Source organism: Saccopteryx leptura, chromosome 8 (genome assembly GCF_036850995.1).
Source record: "Saccopteryx leptura isolate mSacLep1 chromosome 8, mSacLep1_pri_phased_curated, whole genome shotgun sequence".
NCBI classification, from domain to species: domain Eukaryota; kingdom Metazoa; phylum Chordata; class Mammalia; order Chiroptera; family Emballonuridae; genus Saccopteryx; species Saccopteryx leptura.
Window position 1 is genome coordinate 89,622,785 of NC_089510.1, and position 18,179 is coordinate 89,640,963.

The 18,179-nt window shown below is 36.7% G+C and overlaps 1 protein-coding gene and 1 non-coding gene across 2 annotated transcripts in view; both read left to right on the forward strand.

The window, feature by feature from the left end:
• Positions 1-11,067, forward strand: part of ZBBX (zinc finger B-box domain containing) — a 143,716-nt gene extending 132,649 nt beyond the window's left edge. Inside the window, exons 16-17 of the mRNA XM_066346930.1 lie at positions 4,977-5,112; positions 10,941-11,067. Coding sequence (XP_066203027.1) covers positions 4,977-5,112; positions 10,941-11,067 — 263 coding nt within the window. The remainder of the gene's footprint in view (positions 1-4,976; positions 5,113-10,940) is intronic.
• A 160-nt stretch (positions 11,068-11,227) lies between these two features.
• TRNAA-CGC (transfer RNA alanine (anticodon CGC)) lies at positions 11,228-11,303 on the forward strand. The gene has a single exon. It is a non-coding gene; the product is annotated as a tRNA-Ala (tRNA).
• Positions 11,304-18,179: the final 6,876 nt, after the last annotated feature.

Sequence of the window (18,179 nt, forward strand, 5' to 3'; positions counted from 1 at the left end):
TTTTTAATCAGAAAATTAAGGGTGTCTCATTTTGATGGACTGCTAAATTCCATTATTTACAAATGAAATGCAGTACTTAGAAGCAAAATAGTCTTTTTGTATGTGTATTTCTAACCACTGAATTTCATCTTAGCCTTTATCACTTTATTCTTGCATGCTTCACTTTTGCCCTGTTTCTTTCACTTTCTCCTTCACTAGGCCCACTATTTGCACAGGAACACCAGCACAGAGTAGAAAGCATGCACACACTGCTCAGCCTTGAATCACAGGGCTTTTCTTCTGGTCAATGAGCAGAAGGCTGTCACTTACACATATTTGACCCAGGAATGACTCTCTTTTTATTTGGGAAGATTAGCCTTGGAAGAGTGCACAACTTTGAGAGACTGTCTTGGAGCTGAGGAAGGCAGATGGCACAGCCGCTGAATCAACCCAACAGTCAGTGAACTGACAGATGCTGTAGTGAAATCAGGCCCCATTCTAGAAAATTTACTGATTCTGCACAAGGCTTTTTGTATTCTATTTAGCATCAATGGGCAGAAAAATTCTACCCACACTTTGCTACTTAGGATGCAGTCTGGGTAAACTCTTGAGATTTGGTCTCATGCAGGCACAGCCACACAATTTTATTCTTATACAAATGTAAATGTGTTTATGTCCCTGTGAAAGCTGCATTTTTGTAAGCAGCTAACTTTGACCCATTTTCTGTTAGCTTTAGAGTGCATCTACTTCCACTAAGTTCTGTGGAAAACAACTTTGCAAAGGAGCTGGGAAGAGAAGAGACAGAAAATAACTACATTAAATAAAGTGTTTCCCTTCAATTCAGATTGCTGTGGCTGATATTAGAGCCATTTCAGAAGCAGGCAAGGTGGCCACCACTGGGATGTGTGTGCAGTCACAGCTTCCTGCTGAGTCAGGAGAGAAGGGGCAGCAGAGCAGGGTGGCTGAGAGCTGGGCTCCGGGGCAGCAGGGATGGAAGGGGGAGCTGGTTCTGAAACTAAAAACCACTTACCAGCTTTGTGACATTGGGCAAATTATTTTCTTACTCTCATTTTGCATCTGTTTCTATGTATAAAAAATGGATATAATAATAGGCCTTAACATAAAATTGTCTAATGATTAAATTCAAATATGTTTTAAATATTATATTTATATTTATGAGAATTTAGTTCTTACTACAATAAGGAGTTTGGAGGTCATTCTAAGAGTCATGGTAATGAAACAGGGAGATACACACACACATACACACACACACACACATTTTGCAGTACCTAGCGAAAGTCTGTAAACAAAGTTTCCTTTAGAAATTTTTGTTTTGTTTTTGGTTCTTCATGTAAATAGCCTATTTGCTGCTTTGCCATTTTATGAAGTTTTTACTTTTTAATGTTTTTAAACTTTTAATATTTTTTAGTCCTTCTTCCCTTTATTTTTTTATTTATATGTGTTTCTTTTCATGCAGAATAGTTACATAAATGTGTTTTCAGTGACCTGTGTTTTAGAAATATACCCTAGAACAGGGGTAGTCAACCTTTTTATACCTACCGCCCACTTTTGTATCTCTTAGAAGTAAAATTTTCTAACCACCCACCAGTTCCAAGGTACGGTGATTTATAAAGTAGGGAAGTAACTTTACTTTCTAAAATTTATAAAGCAGAGTTACAGCAAATTAAAGCATATAATAATAATTACTCACTAAGTACTTTATGTCGGATTTGTGCTAAGTTTGGCAGAATAAATCTTTATAAAACAACTTACTATGTTAAACCTATCTTCTTATTTATACTTTGGTTGCTCTGCTACCACCCACCATGAAAGCTGGAATGCCCACTAGTGGACAGTAGGGACAAGGTTGACTACCACTGCCCTAAAAGTTTATGTTTAGTCATTTTTTCTCTTTTTTCTAATTCTTTATTATTGTATATAAGAGATTATTTAATTATCAGAAACACACTCTTACTCCAGATAGAGAAACTATTTAACTCAATCTCAATCCATTTCTCAACAGTCACCTGACCTAACAGTTACAAAGTAAAATTTCTATATTAATATCCATCTACTTTTTCCTTGTCTGTATTAGAAAATCAGGAGGTTTTGGTGTTTGTACAATGGACTTTTTTTTTTTCTTTTTACAGGACAGAGAGATAGAGTCAGAGAGAGGGATAGATAGGGACAGACAGACAGGAAGGGAGAGACATGAGAAGAACCAATCATCAGTTTTTCGTTGCAATGCCTTAGTTGTTCATTGATTGCTCTTTCATATGTGCCTTGACTATGGGCCTTCAGCAGACCAAGTAACCCCTTGCTCAAGCCAGGGACCTTGAGTCCAAGCTGGTGAGTTTTGCCCAAACCAGATGAGCTCACACTCAAGCTGGCGACCTCGGGGGTCTCGAAGCTGGGTCCTTCCGCATTCCAGTCTGACACTCTATGCACTGCGCCACCGCCCATTCAGGCTGTACAATGGACCTTTAAGATTTAACATTAATCTGCAAAAGGGCTTTTGTAAGCAGTTTTTTTTTCCCTGTTAAAAATCAAGTGATATCATCTTTGCTCCTATTTATTAGCTTGATAAGGTGTTCTAAAATATAATTCTGATAATGAATAATTATATAAAAACAGGCTTATTTTTTTTTGAAGAATCTAATTTATCTCTGTGTTCATTCAATTAGGACTCAAATATATAACAGAAATTGAATACCTATTTAGATCCAATCATCACTGTTGAGTTTTAATACTATAATCCTACTAGTTCCAAATCCTGAACTGACTGTTTCTCCACAGGTAATATTTCCTATCAGGGCATGTAAAGGTGTTTTGCATACTCATATTTTTTTACCTTGTGGAAAACTTGGAAAGAGGACAGTAGCCTAAAGCTAGAGATTTATATTCTGGACCATAGTGATTTATGATATTTGGTGAGATAGGAGAGCTCAGGTCTAGTTCCAGTTCTTTGACTGTGTAGTTGTGTGAACTTCAAAAATTGCCAATCCTTTGTGGGACCTTAACTTCCTAGTCTTTTTTTTTTTTTTTTTTTGTATTTTTCTGAAGCTGGAAATGGGGAGAGACAGTCAGACAGACTCCCGCATGCGCCCGACCGGGAATCCCGGCACGCCCACCAGGGGGCGATGCTCTGCCCATCCTGGGCGTCGCCATGTTGCCACCAGAGCCACTCTAGCGCCTGAGGCAGAGGCCACAGAGCCAACCCCAGCGCCCGGGCCATTTTTGCTCCAATGGAGCCTTGGCTGCAGGAGGGGAAGAAAGAGACAGAGAGGAGGGCGCAGCGGAGGGGTGGAGAAGCAAATGGGCGCTTCTCCTGTGTGCCCTGGCCGGGAATCGAACCCGGGTCCTCCGCACGCTAGGCCGACGCTCTACCGCTGAGCCAACCGGCCAGGGCTAACTTCCTAGTCTTTAACAACTGGGGATAGAATAAAAATTTTAGTGAGAAATCTTTTGCTTTTTCTTCAAGTTAATCTGATATAAGCCCCAAATAGAATAAGACCAAAGAAAGCCCTCCTGATTGCTTTAGCAGTAGCCCCATCCTTAATCCTCTTGAATTTCTCCATGTATCATAATATGAAAGTCAGTGGGCTAAATAACCTTTAGGACAGTTCCAGTTATAAATATATTGAGGTACATCTTACAACAGAAATGATCTAAGTTATCATCAGTAGGGGAATTTCTTTGCTCTAAAACTTCAAGTAATGACTAAATTTAAAAAATATCTTCAGTTTGTTGTTTGGTTGTTCTGATCAGGAGGATGTTTCCTTGGCTCTTTCATCAAAATGAAGGGAAGAATAGCACCCAGTAATTTTGACAATTTTAAAAGTCAGCATAACCTTTATGTACAAGTTAGAATTGTATCAATGACAAAAAGAAGGCATTATTGCCTTTCTAAGATAGTAATCACTTATTTTTATACTTTTTGGTAGTTATATAAAGATACTTTTGCTTATAATTTTTACTGAAGCTGAATCATAAGCCAGCTTTATGAAAAGGGAGAAGATTTAAGCATCTTCCCTTTCACATACAAATGATTACCTACTCAAAGAAAGCAACGAAGCTAAAACAGAAACAAATACAAAAGGGCAACTTTGCCAAGACTAACCTTCGCCTCAGAGTGTACAGAAATAAACCTTTATTTTTTCTTAAAATACAAAAAGGGATAATAAAATGTTCAATGTTCCAAAAAAGTTTAAGAGTTGCATGATATCCCAGCTTTAAGAGGATCACTTGATTTTCTTTGTAATTTTATGAATTCTCAGGACATTTGACAGTTTCCTTAAGTATAATGTATACTGAAAAATCAATATGGCTGTGTGAAATAAGTCAGAGAAAGATAAATGCTGTATAATATCACTTATATGTAGAATCTAAAAAAGCCAAACTTATAGAAACAGACTAGAATGATGGTTTCCAGGTGCCTAGGGGTGGGAAAGCTGGGGGATGTTGAGCAAAACTACAAACCTCCAGTTAAGATGAGTATGTTCAGAAGATCTGACATACATCATGGTGATTATAATTAATATTATTGTATTAGATATTTGAAAGCTGCTAAGAGAATAGATCTTAAATGTTCTCACCACAAAAAAGAAATGGCATTTATGTGATGTGATGGAGGTGTTAACTAACACTCTGGTGGTTATTATTTTGCAATATACAAGTGTTTCAAATCAACACAGTGTATACACAGACTTACATGTCAAATATATTCCAATTAAGATGAAAAAATAAAATTAAGAAATTTGCTTAAAAAATCAATATGGTTAAGGAACTTGATACCTATGTCCTAATTAGGAATCTCAAAACAAATTTACGTCTTACTTTGCCCATCCCACAAGTATTAGAAAATTGAGAGATGATTAAGAATCTCTGATCCTCTTTATACTACTTATAGTTTACTTTGGATAAACTTTTAGAGGTGTATGCTGTGCATTCGTTTTTTGAATTTAAGCATTGCCAATTCATGAAATAAAATATTTCAGATCCTTCAGAAAATCTTTCCAGCCTAACCTCAGAAGAGTCACCAGCCTTCAACAATGATTCACTAAATATCAGTCAGGCCACCCTAGATCTCTTTAAGACCCACGAGAAAGACCCCTGTGGAATTGAGGAACAGAGGTAGGTTAAGCCTGCAGTTTATATGTAAATAAAATGCATAGTAACAATTTTGACAAGCCCCAACTAATTTTCTATTCTATACAAAGAAAGATTGTCCTCATGTGTGTATTTTATATGCCCATTATTTGTAAAATGTTTGTGTTCTTTGCTGACCTATCATCAGGATTCAGTAAAAGGCTTATGAAGATGTTACTTTAATGTGAAGAGATAATTCTCTGCTGTAAAACATATGTCAGAAAAATTTTAAAAATGGAATTTACTTCTAAAAAATGAATGGGTTAAAGAAGAAATAAGCGCAGAGATCAAAAGATACATACAGACAAATGAAAATGAAAATACGACATATCAGAATCTCTGGGATGCAGCAAAAGCAGTAATAAGAGGAAAGTTCATATCACTTCAGGCCTATATGAACAAACAAGAGAGAGCCGAAGTAAACCACTTAACTTCACACCTTAAGGAACTAGAAAAAGAAGAACAAAGACAACCCAAAACCAGCCGAAGAAAGGAGATAATAAAAATCAGAGCAGAAATAAATGAAATAGAGAACAGAAAAACTATAGAAAAAATCAATAAAACAAGGAGCTGGTTCTTTGAAAAGATCAACAAAATTGACAAACCCTTGGCAAGACTCACCAAGGAAAAAAGGCACAGGACTCAAATAAATAAAATCCAAAATGAAAGAGGAGAGATCACCACAGACATCATAGATATACAAAGAATTATTGTAGAATACTATGAAAAATTATATGCCACCAAATACAACAATCTAGAAGAAATGGATAAATTCCTAGAACAATACAACCTTCCTAGACTGAGTCATGAAGAAGCAGAAAGCCTAAACAGACCAATCAGCAGGGAGGAAATAGAAAAAACTATTAAAAACCTCCCCAAAAATAAAAGTCCAGGCCCAGACGGTTATACTAGTGAATTCTATCAAACATTCAAAGAAGACTTGGTTCCTATTCTACTCAAAGTCTTCCAAAAAATTGAAGAAGAAGCAATACTTCCAAACACATTTTATGAGGCCAACATAACCCTCATACCAAAACCTGGCAAGGATGGCACAAAGAAAGAAAACTACAGACCAATATCTCTAATGAATACAGATGCTAAAATTCTAAACAAAATACTGGAAAACCGAATACAACAACATATTAAAAAAATAATACATCATGATCAAGTGGGATTCATCCCAGAATCTCAAGGATGGTTCAACATACGCAAAACGGTTAACGTAATACACCATATCAACAAAACAAAGAACAAAAACCACATGATCTTATCAATAGATGCAGAAAAGGCTTTTGATAAAATACAACACAATTTTATGTTTAAGACTCTCAACAAAATGTGTATAGAAGGAAAATATCTCAACATGATAAAGGCCATATATGATAAACCATCAGCCAACATCATTTTAAACGGCATAAAACTGAGGACTTTCTACCTTAAATCAGGAACAAGACAGGGTTGTCCACTCTCTCCACTCTTATTTAACGTGGTGCTAGAAGTTCTGGCCAGAGCAATCAGACAAGACAAAGAAATAAAAGGCATCCATATCGGAAAAGAAGAAGTAAAGGTATCACTTTTTGCTGATGATATGATCCTATACATCGAAAACCCGAAGGACTCCACAAAAAGATTATTAGAAACAATAAACCAATACAGTAAGGTCGCAGGATACAAAATTAACATACAGAAGTCCATAGCCTTTCTCTATGCCAACAATGAAATATTAGAAAACGAACTCAAAAAAATAATCCCCTTCACGATTGCAACAAAAAAAATAAAATACCTAGGAATAAACATAACAAAGAATGTAAAGGACCTATATAATGAAAATTACAAAGCATTGTTAAGGGAAATCGAAAAAGATACAATGAGATGGAAAAATATTCTTTGTTCTTGGATAGGAAGAATAAATATAATCAAAATGGCCATATTACCCAAAGCAATATACAAATTTAATGCAATTCCCATCAAAATCCCTATGAGATTTTTTAAAGAAATGGAACAAAAAATCATCAGATTTATATGGAACTATAAAAAACCCCGAATAGCCAAAACAATCCTAAGGAAAAAGAATGAAGCTGGGGGCATTACAATACCTGACTTTAAACTATATTATAGGGCCACAATAATCAAAACAGCATGGTATTGGCAGAAAAATAGACACTCAGACCAATGGAACAGAATAGAAAGCCCAGAAATAAAACCACATATATATGGTCAAATAATCTTTGATAAAGGGGCCAACAACACACAATGGAGAAAAGAAAGCCTCTTCAACAAATGGTGTTGGGAAAACTGGAAAGCCACATGCAAAAGAATGAAACTCGACTACAGCCTGTCCCCGTGTACTAAAATTAATTCAAAATGGATCAAAGACCTAAATATAAGACCTGAAACAATAAAGTACATAGAAGAAGACATAGGTACTAAACTCATGGATCTGGGTTTTAAAGAACATTTTATGAACTTGACTCCAATGGCAAGAGAAGTGAAGGCAAAGATAAATGAATGGGACTACATCAGAATAAAAAGTTTTTGCTCAGCAAGAGAAACTGATATAAAAATAAACAGACAGCCAACTAAATGGGAAATGATATTTTCAAACAACAGCTCAGATAAGGGCCTAATTTCCAAAATTTACAAAGAACTCATAAAACTCAACAACAAACAAACAAACAATCCAATAAAAAAATGGGAAGAGGACATGAATAGACACTTCTCCCAGGAAGAGATACAAATGGCCAACAGATATATGAAAAAATGCTCAGCTTCATTAGTTATTAGGGAAATGCAAATCAAAACTACAATGAGATACCACCTCACCCCTGTTAGATTAGCTATGATCAACAAGACGGGTAATAGCAAATGTTGGAGAGGCTGTGGAGAAAAAGGAACCCTCATTCACTGTTGGTGGGACTGTAAAGTAGTACAACCATTATGAAGGAAAGTATGGTGGTTCCTCAAAAAACTGCAAATAGAACTACCTTATGACCCAGCAATCCCTCTACTGGGTATATACCCCAAAACCTCAGAAACATTGATACGTGAAGACACATGTAGCCCCATGTTCATTGCAGCACTGTTCACAGTGGCCAAGACATGGAAACAACCAAAAAGCCCTTCAATAGAAGACTGGATAAAGAAGATGTGGCACATATACACTATGGAATACTACTCAGCCATAAGAAATGATGACATCAGATCATTTACAGCAAAATGATGGGATCTTGATAACATTATAAGGAGTGAAATAAGTAAATCAGAAAAAAACAAGAACTACATGATTCCATACATTGGTGGAACATAAAAATGAGACTAAGAGACATGGACAAGAGTGTGGTGGTTACCAGGGGTGGGGGGAGGGTGGACAGGGGGAGAGTTAGGGGGAGGGGGAGGGGCACAGAGAACTAGATAGAGGGTGGCGAAGGACAATCTGACTTTGGGCGAGGGGTATGCAACATAATTTAATGACAAAATAACCTAGACATGTTTTCTTTGAATATATGTACCCTGATTTATTAATGTCATCCCATTACCATTAATAAAAATTTATTTAAAAAAAAAATGGAATTTAATAATCCTTCAGTACTATCTCTTTTTAAATTGAAAAGCAACTTGCCTACTTTCATTAATGAACCTAATAAATTATCATATTTTGCATTAATAGAATCTTACTCATTGTGAATAAAGTGTTTTTTTTGTGTGTGTTTTTTTTTGTTTGTTTGTTTTTCTTTTGCATTTTTCCGAAGCTGGAAACAGGGAGGCAGTCAGACAGACTCCCGCATGCACCTGACCGGAATCCACCCGGCATCCGGCATGCCCACCAGAGGGTGATGCTCTGCCCCTATGCGGTGTCGCTCTGTTGCATCCAGAGCCATCCTAGTGCCTGAGGCAGAGGCCACAGAGCCATCCTCAGTGCCCGGGCCATCTTTGCTCCAATGGAGCCTCGGCTATGGGAGGGGAAGAGAGAGACAGAGAGGAAGGAGAAGGGGAGGGGTGGGGAAGCAGATGGGCGCTTCTCCTGTGTGCCCTGGTTGGGAATTGAACCCAGGACTCCTGCACACCAGGCCGACGCTCTACCACTGAGCCAACTGGCCAGGGCCATGAATAAAGTTTTTAGAATAGAAATTGCAAGGTTTTTTTCTTGAAATTAAGTTCAGGCTGTTAATGATAACACATTTAATTTGTTATCATTTCATTCTTTTCTCATATAAGATCAGAGCTTTCAGGATGGTGGTAAGTTTATAGGGAACATAGGTTATACTAATAAATGCTTAAGAAAAGTAGTTCATCATATCACGCTACTATTGACATACTGAAATTCCTTGAACAAGCAGGATTTTGATAAATGTAAATAGAAGTCCCTTGAATTGTAAATTTCTTTGCAGTTAAAGGAAATCAAGGGTGTTACTCCTTTCTCTAAAGGAGGAAATCATTTAGTTGTGGTTCTTGGATTTATGCATTTCTAACACTACTTAAAATTTATTTTTAAAGAGGTGAAGAGACAAGTACCATACAATTCCACTCATATGTGGAATCTAATGAACAAAATGAACTAACAAGTAAAATAGAGACAGACTCACAGAGAAAAGGCTAGCAACTGGAGGAGGGCTGAATGAATGCTTTAGAGGGATGAAGCAAAAAAGAAAAAAAAAAACCTTTGCAGATATGGACGACAGCGTGTGATGGCTGGGGGAGGGCAGATGTGTAAAGATGAACGAGGGTACAAGGGGTCTGTGGTGATACGGAGTGGGGTGGCAAACACCATGCAGTGTGCAGGTGATGTGCTGTAGCGTTGTGCATCTGAAAACGGTCTAATTTTGTTAGTTTCACTCCAATAAACGCAGTAAAAAGAAAAAAATAATAAAATTGCTATTTTTCCCCTAAATCATTAATAATAAAGTAAGCATATTACTTACTGTCACTACCATTTCATCAAAAAAGGGAATTTACCACAAAATATAAGGGGAACACATTAACAGAATAAAACACAATACTTTAAAATGAAGAATCATGAAAACATCATTACCACTGAAAAATATTTATCACAATTAGATCTGTACTGATCCATAGACATGAGTTTAGGCTCTGCTGATTTACTTTTGTTTTATGTAAAAGAATTTAAAGAACAGTCTTATCCATCATGGAATCGTATACAGATATTTTATATTATTTAGTGACATACATGGGCTGACATTCTAGATAGCTAAGACCAAAACATCTGAACTATGCAGGCTCCCCTTTGTTCCCTACTCTACCCCTTTTCTTAAACTCAAGAACCCTGTGCACTAGAGCCCCCAATAGAGCTTCATTTCCACAATAAAACACAACAAAATAAAATAGCTCAATAATTGTTGTCATTAATTCTGGCTTTGGTATATCATGACTGGTTATCCACATAGTCCTAATTTACTGTACACAAAAGAGGTGATTTATCTGGCAGTCTATTCATTGGGATTTTATTAAACAGCAAATGCAATGATGAATGTCCTTAATGATAACTCTGAGGCTCAGCAAGTCTCTCAAGTACCTTCTGAATCATCAGTGAAAGACACAATCAGAGACTGTGAATATCTTCTTTCTTGGTACTGATGTGCTTTTATTTCTTGGGAAAGGGAAAATGATGAGAAATTCTCATTAAAAGGAGGCTTGGAATACTGGGCACGTTGAAAATGACGGCCCTGGTCTGAGGCAGCCCTCTCATATCTGTCAGCCTCCAATGACTTCTACGCATGTAGTATTGATCAGAAGATAAATGAAGAGTTGAAACCTGGTTCTGTATATTGTGTATTGATCTTTTAATGTATTTTCAGCTCTTCCGAAAAAGATACTGAAATTCGATCTTTCCTGACACTTTCTGAGAGCAACGCAGATGAGGGGGAAGAGGATTTTCTAGACAAGCAACATGTCATCACACTACCATGGCCAAAGAGCGCCTGAGGATCACTTGTTTATTACTTTTTACTTTCTGTATCAAAAGTAAACAAAAAAAAGTTAACAATTGAAAAAACTAACCAAAGTGCTAGAGAATTTCATTATTAATGTCTCTGATATTTCAAGGTTTACAGACTAATAAAAGTTAGTAAAATTAGAAGTTTGGGCCCTGGTCGGTTGGCTCAGTGGTAGAGCATTGGCCTCGCATGCAGGAGTCCTGGGTTCGATTCCCAGCCAGGGCACACAGGAGAAGCGCCCATCTGCTTCTCCACCCCTCCCCCTCTCCTTCCTCTGTCTCTCTCTTCCCCTTCCGCAGCCAAGGCTCCATCAGAGCAAAGTTGGCCCCGGGCACTGGGGATGGCTCTATGGCCTCTGCCTCAGGCGCTAGAATGGCTCTGGTTGCAACAGAGCATTGCCCCCTGGTGGGCGTGCCAGGTGGATCCTGTTCAGGCACATGCAGGAGTCTGTCTGACTGCCTCCCCTTTCCAACTTCAGAAAAATTAAAAAAAAAAAAAAAAAAAAAAAAAAAAAAAAAAAGGTTAAAGAGTTTTTCTTCCAAATCATAATATTGTATGACACTAATTATAAACACTAATCTACATTGCAGATTATATCAGTAAAATTTGATGAGTTTAAAAAAATAACAATTATAACTATCTATAGAATCTACCGTAGTCTACAATATGATTACATTTAAATTAATATTTAATTGTCAATTTACATTTTAAATAATTATGTCATCAATAAGAGAGTAAAGTTGATGGCCAAGTCATACTTGACAGTATCATTATTATGCCTGGTATTCATTTTTACTTTGGTAATTATAGGGTTTTTCTTCTCTGTTATTGTTTTGACATTTGTAGAAGTTCTGATAGCTTCAAAAGTTACTGTTGGAAAACAAAGAGGACCCAAAATAAAGTGGACACAATACTTATTCTCTATTCTAGTAAAACACAGAAAATATCTCTAAAGCATCTTATTTTCAGAAGGGCCAGTGTGATGGTTAATTTTATGTGTCAACTTGGCTAAGCTACAGAACCCAAATATTTGCACAAACATTTTTCTAGCTGTCATTCTCTTTCTACAAAGGTATTTTTAGATGAGATTAGCATTTAAATAAGTAGACTTTGAGTAAAGCAGGGTAGCCCCCTAATGTGAATGAGTCTCATCCAATCAATTAAAAAGTCTTAAGAGAGGGAAGACTGAGGTCCCCCAAGGGATAGGAAATTCTGCCTTTAAGACTTCCTTCGGATTCATGTTGCAGCAACAACTCTTACCTGAGTCTCCAGACTGCTGTCCTGCAGTTTTGGATTTGGTAGCTTCCTCAGTTGGTTCTGTTTCTCTGGAGGACCCTGGCTACTACAGTTACTCTCCAGGACTGTGTTAGCCAAAGAATATAACACATATGGAAGTATTTTGCTAGTTTTGGGTAGTAGTAGATGCTTGGGTTGGTGGATGTTTTTATAATTCAGGGTCTTAAGAACAAAAGAGGGCATAGAGAGATAGTTTTACAGAGCTTTTAATGTAGTTTCCCCTTAAGCAGTTTATGTACTTATTTAAAAAATACCCCTGCAGGTTGGTTCTGCCATCATCATAGCATAGTCATGTCTCACTGTTCAAACGTTTTGTCACTCTGTGATTCTAGACAGTGATCCCTTATTCAAGACTAATGGTTGTTAAGTGTAAGTTCATCTTTGATACATTTTCTGTGGTATCAATAAATTGTCCTGACATTCACACACATTATCTATTAACAGGATAGACAATGATGATGAAGAGGCCTACAGCCATTTCTATTTTTTTCATCTAAAAATGCCCTTAAAAAGTGATAAATGTAAATGAAGAATAAGCAATCATCAAAGACAATCATACTATCAGAATAAAATTTTTAAGAATAAATTTCTTAAAATTAAAAGTGTGACTACCAGTAATTTTCCGTGTCCTCTGAGTACCCCCTCTTTTCCATCCTGTAGAAGACAATAGTGAATCTTTATCATTTGTCTCAAAAGCCCTTCTGGCATCTTGTCCTGAGGCTGCTAGCTTTCTGAATTTTAGTATCTGAAGTTAAAGTGGGGATTTTCTGTTTAAATATGCTATATTTTTTTAGCATGTTTGCTCAGGTTTAATGTTTCTTGACTCTCAAGTTGTTCCTCTAAATGTAATTTCTGAAACTCCAGGTGTTTTCTCAGACAATGTGGAATGAGGTGGTGTCCTTTTCTCATGAGGGAAGCAGGACCAATAGTATTTCTTCAGTCTTTCAGTCATACCTTTAGTCTTATATGAACTTGCTCAGAAAGAAATTTTACAAGTTACCATTGCCTTTTACAACATTAAAATTTTAAAATAAAATTAAGCTGATAATAGTTATCATCAGTGCATTTCTGGCCAGAATTTGAGATAAAAGGTGTACTATTCACTTTGTCATTTGACTTCCAATATGGCATTGAAATTAAACATGAGGGTCCTCTGTTTAAAGCAGAGCAAACCCCCTTCTGCCTTTGCTTCCCATAACCACAGATTTAAAAATGTTCCTTAATTCCTTTGCCATTAGCTTAATGAGGAAATAAAAACCAAATAAGATTAGAGCCTTTGCCTTAAGCAAATGCAGTGTGTTATCTCATTTTGAAGCTCAAGTTTAAAATCGCTGTTTAAGGCATGCATCTAGTTTCTGACACTGGAATTGAGCTACAGACATTCCAGAAAAATCACAACAGTATTGCTATACTGGAGTTAGTATGGTGTGCCTCTCACCACTATTAAACAAACAGTCACATGATTTTACATGGATGTTGGGATTTAGTAGTTTATATTCAAGCTTGTCTGGTGGTATAATGTCCATATGAAATTTTGTAATTTTGAAGTTCAGGACATACACATGGTGGAAACAAATTGACATTAAATTATATTTGATAGTTTTCATCTGCTGTTTGATATTTGTTGAAGTCCTTCACATCTAGTGTGCTCTGAGTGTGTCATACAACACAGGCCAGAGGTGCACTACCTTTAAGACCACTTAATGTTGAGCCTTATCTATGTGGTGGATAGAATACTTCCTTTGAACAAATGAATTTACAAAATTGCTCTGTCTTTATAATAGGGCACTCAGACATTTTAAATAATGCCTTGATTCATGAAAAAAAAAAAGTTCTCTTTGTCCCTATGACTCAGTTTTTGGACAGACTTGAACAATGCTTACCCCATCTTGCTTGTGGCCACATGCTCGTTCTCTAGGGTCTCAGTTGTACCTGCTCAATGAAACTTTCTCTAATTTATAACTAAATTAATTCCCTTTGTTCCTTTTCCTTTATTTTTTTTTTCATGGCACCTTACTTTTCCATTTATAACACCTATACAGTAATTATTAATTTTTCTATTTTTTGAATATATTTTGCCCAATTAGACTATTAATTTTAATAGAGCATAGATTATGTCTACTTTGTTCACTACTCTACACTTAGCCCCTGAGCATATGTCTTGCTTAGACGGGGTATCCATTTGTAATGAATGAGTAAATGAATGAATGAGCAGGATCTAACTGATAAGCCATCTTCATCCCTAAATCTTCCCAAGGGAAGGAAGTATAATATATGCAGTGGGAGAAACAGAGGTTATCAGCTTGAACTGTTTACTAGCTGGCAGATCACTTGTTGAAAATGTTTATTCATCATGCAGTAGAAAATACGATACTTAGCTCAAAAAAAATGTAAGAATCAAATGCAGTAATGAATGCAAAACACTTTAGGAACTGAAATGGACTCTGCCATGTTTATTATCACTTTTTATGAATTTAGGCTGCAATCATTGAATGTTGAGACATATTAATGGGTGATCAATTAGTGAATTTAAAATCAAGTTGACAAATGACTCACAAAAATCACTGAATCAAAAATGGAGAATGCTTTCAGTAAGTTGGACAATTAGATTGAATGATAAATAAAGCTGACATGTTGAAAGTTAAATATCTAAATTTATTTTATTAAAAATATTTCTGAAATATTATGTTTATAGATTATTTCTATCATATGTAAATTTAGAGCTTTAAAATATTAAAATTGTGCTGCTACTTTAGAAACACTCTGTGCATGATATTTTCAGAGAGGAGAAATTTAGAAAAATATACCATTTATATCTCCCATACCTCTTTTTTTTTTTTTTTTTCTGAAGCTGGAAACGGGGAGAGACAGTCAGACAGACTCCCGCAGGCGCCCGACCGGGATCCACCGGGCACGCCCACCAGGGGCGACACTCTGCCCACCAGGGGGCGATGCTCTGCCCCTCCGGGACATCGCTCTGCCGCAACCAGAGCCACTCTAGTGCCTGGGGCAGAGGCCAAGGAGCCATCCCCAGCACCCAGGCCATCTTTGCTCCAATGGAGCCTCGGCTGCGGGAGGGGAAGAGAGAGACAGAGAGGAAGGAGGGGTCGGGGGTGGAGAAGCAAATGGGCGCTTCTCCTATGTGCCCTGGCCGGGAATCGAACCCGGGTCCCCCGCACGCCAGGCTGACGCTCTACCGCTGAGCCAACCAGCCAGGGCCCCATACCTCTTTTTATAGGATATTTGTTTCAGCATAATTTTCATCCCTGGTTTGTTATTGCTAGCCACATTTTCATAAAACAATATTTTCTCAGAGTTCATTTGTGCCTGTAGTTTATTCCCAACCTAAAGTCATAATTCTTTGTTAGTGACATCCTGATTGTTTGCTGGGTAAATGATTAGATGTTGCAAACGAGATTATGACTTTAGTTGGAAAATAACCAGAAGGCATAGATGAACTCTAAGGAAATAAAGATGTTCCTCTTTTAATGCAAATGTCTTTCATAGTTAAGGAAAAGGAGTGGATATTCTTAATGTTCTCTCTGAAGTGACAGTTATGTTTGCAATGAAAATAATTAATTGATTGATGGGGTTATCTTGTGTTTTTTTTTCAAATACAGATACAGTATCAAAATATCATTCTAAAAAGTCTCTAATTTCTGACAGAAGGAAGCAATATTTATATAACTGTTCAGAAAACAAATACAAAATTTTCTGGATGCAAATGTTTCCTAAGATTTCCAAGAGTAGAAATGTACTTTATTTTATTGAACCTCGAATATTCAACAGAAGTATGAATAAGACATATAGGGTTAATTTTGATATAATTTCACATTTTTAGATAATTATCATATTTTTATAAATGATTATTTTGTTTCTTCAAAAATGGTGCAGTTCTTACCTTTTGTACTTAAAAATGAGAGCTATAAGTGCAGATGGGAGATAAACAGATGACTATTTAATTTTGCAAAAGTAATCATATTTACTTTCTCCTCTGACATCTTATGCCATAGCCCTGAAAGAATACCTGTAAGCTAGAGTATTGAATTACTTAGGATTTGGTTTAATTTTATATTACAGGAAACACCAACCAACAATAGAATAACAGAAGTTTATTTCTCTTGTATGTCAAGTTTAGAAATAGGCAGTCACGGGCTGCTGGGATAGCAGGTCCATTTCACTGTGCTATTGCCACTCTTAGGGTCACCTTGCACCCAAGATGGTTGTAGATATAGCCATCAAAATCTGTGTTTGAGGCATCAAGAGGGAAAAAAGTGAGGAGAGCAAGATAGGTACCTCCCTGGGGAGGTTCTTTCTTTAAACTAGTCTTCCTGGAAGTATTACACAACTCTTCAGCTTATACATTTTTGGCCAAAACTTAACCATGTCAAGATGCAAGGAGATTTGGAAACATAGTTGACTAATGGGCACATTGCTGCTCAGAATAAAGTTGAGGTTGTGTAACTAGGGAGGAAGGGCAGAGTGCATTCTGCAAATAACTGACACCTCTGTTACTGGCTCTAATTCTCTCATTACTGATCCACAGAGGCTTGTTTTCAGAATATATAGATTTTGCAGTTAATGTGATTTGAAATATGTGGAAGAAGCCAACCTTTTGAAATTTAAATAAGTCAAATTTAAGGGCACCGTTATACTTGAATCACTCAATTTTTAATACAAACCATACCTCTTTTTCAGTCTCAAAGACATACTTAAGTTACAAAAAACATAGACCTCATTATTATTCAGCTCCAAGTTTTTACCTTAGAACTTCTTGAAGCACATTCAACATCTTTCAAATTTAGTCTTTGGGCTGATGCCCATATTCTATCTGCTTAAGCAAAGACTTTCAATGCGCTCTCTTATAAATACGGCAATATACAAATGTTTGTCTCAAGTGAATGTTAAAATATTAGGGTCTTTTGAAACTTAAAATGTTAGAAATTTTCACAAGAATATACAGAGAAGAAATATAAAATAGTTTTTTTATAGGAATGTTGAATATTAGTAGAGTAGAGCCAAAGATTACAGATGGTCTTAGATATAAAGCCTCATGGTTATGTTCCCATAGAGCAGTGTTTAAATCCTTCATAGTTCACATATACAATGAAATATCAATTGCTTTTAAGTTGAGTCCTGGGGGCTCAGGGTTTCTTGATTTAGGGTAGGAGTAGAAAGGGGACTGAGTTGCTCAACAAAAGCATCTATGTTTAGACATTTTATATATAAAGTATTTGTGTATGTGTGTGCGTGCATACGTGCATGCATAAGTTTAAAGAAAAAATGTCTGCCACAAAGGTTAGATCTGTGGCCTTGAGTTCTAGAAGATCTCTGGTCTCTGTCTCAGTCTAGTATGTTGATACAGAGTGTTAGGTTTGTCAAGATATATGACTGAATTTGCATCTCTTTGCTGTAAGACCAGTCTCCAAAAAACCATAAAGTAAAGATAGTTTCTTTTCCTCAATTAATTGAATGCTTTGCAACAATTACACAACTTTACTCAGCAGTCTACACTGGTAACTCACTTTTTTTTTCCAGAGACAGAGTCAGAGAGAGGGATAGACAAGGACAGACAGACAGGAACAGAGAGAAGACAAGCATCAATCATTGGTTTTTTGTTGTGCATTGCGACACCTTAGTTGTTCATTGATTGCTTTCTCATATGTGCCTTGACCGTGGGCCTTCAGCAGACCGAGCAACCCCTTGCTCAAACCAGTGACCCTGGGTCCAAGCTGGTGAGCTTTGCTCAAACCAGATGAGCCCGCGCTTAAGCTGGTGACCTCAAGGTCTCAAACCTGGGTCCTC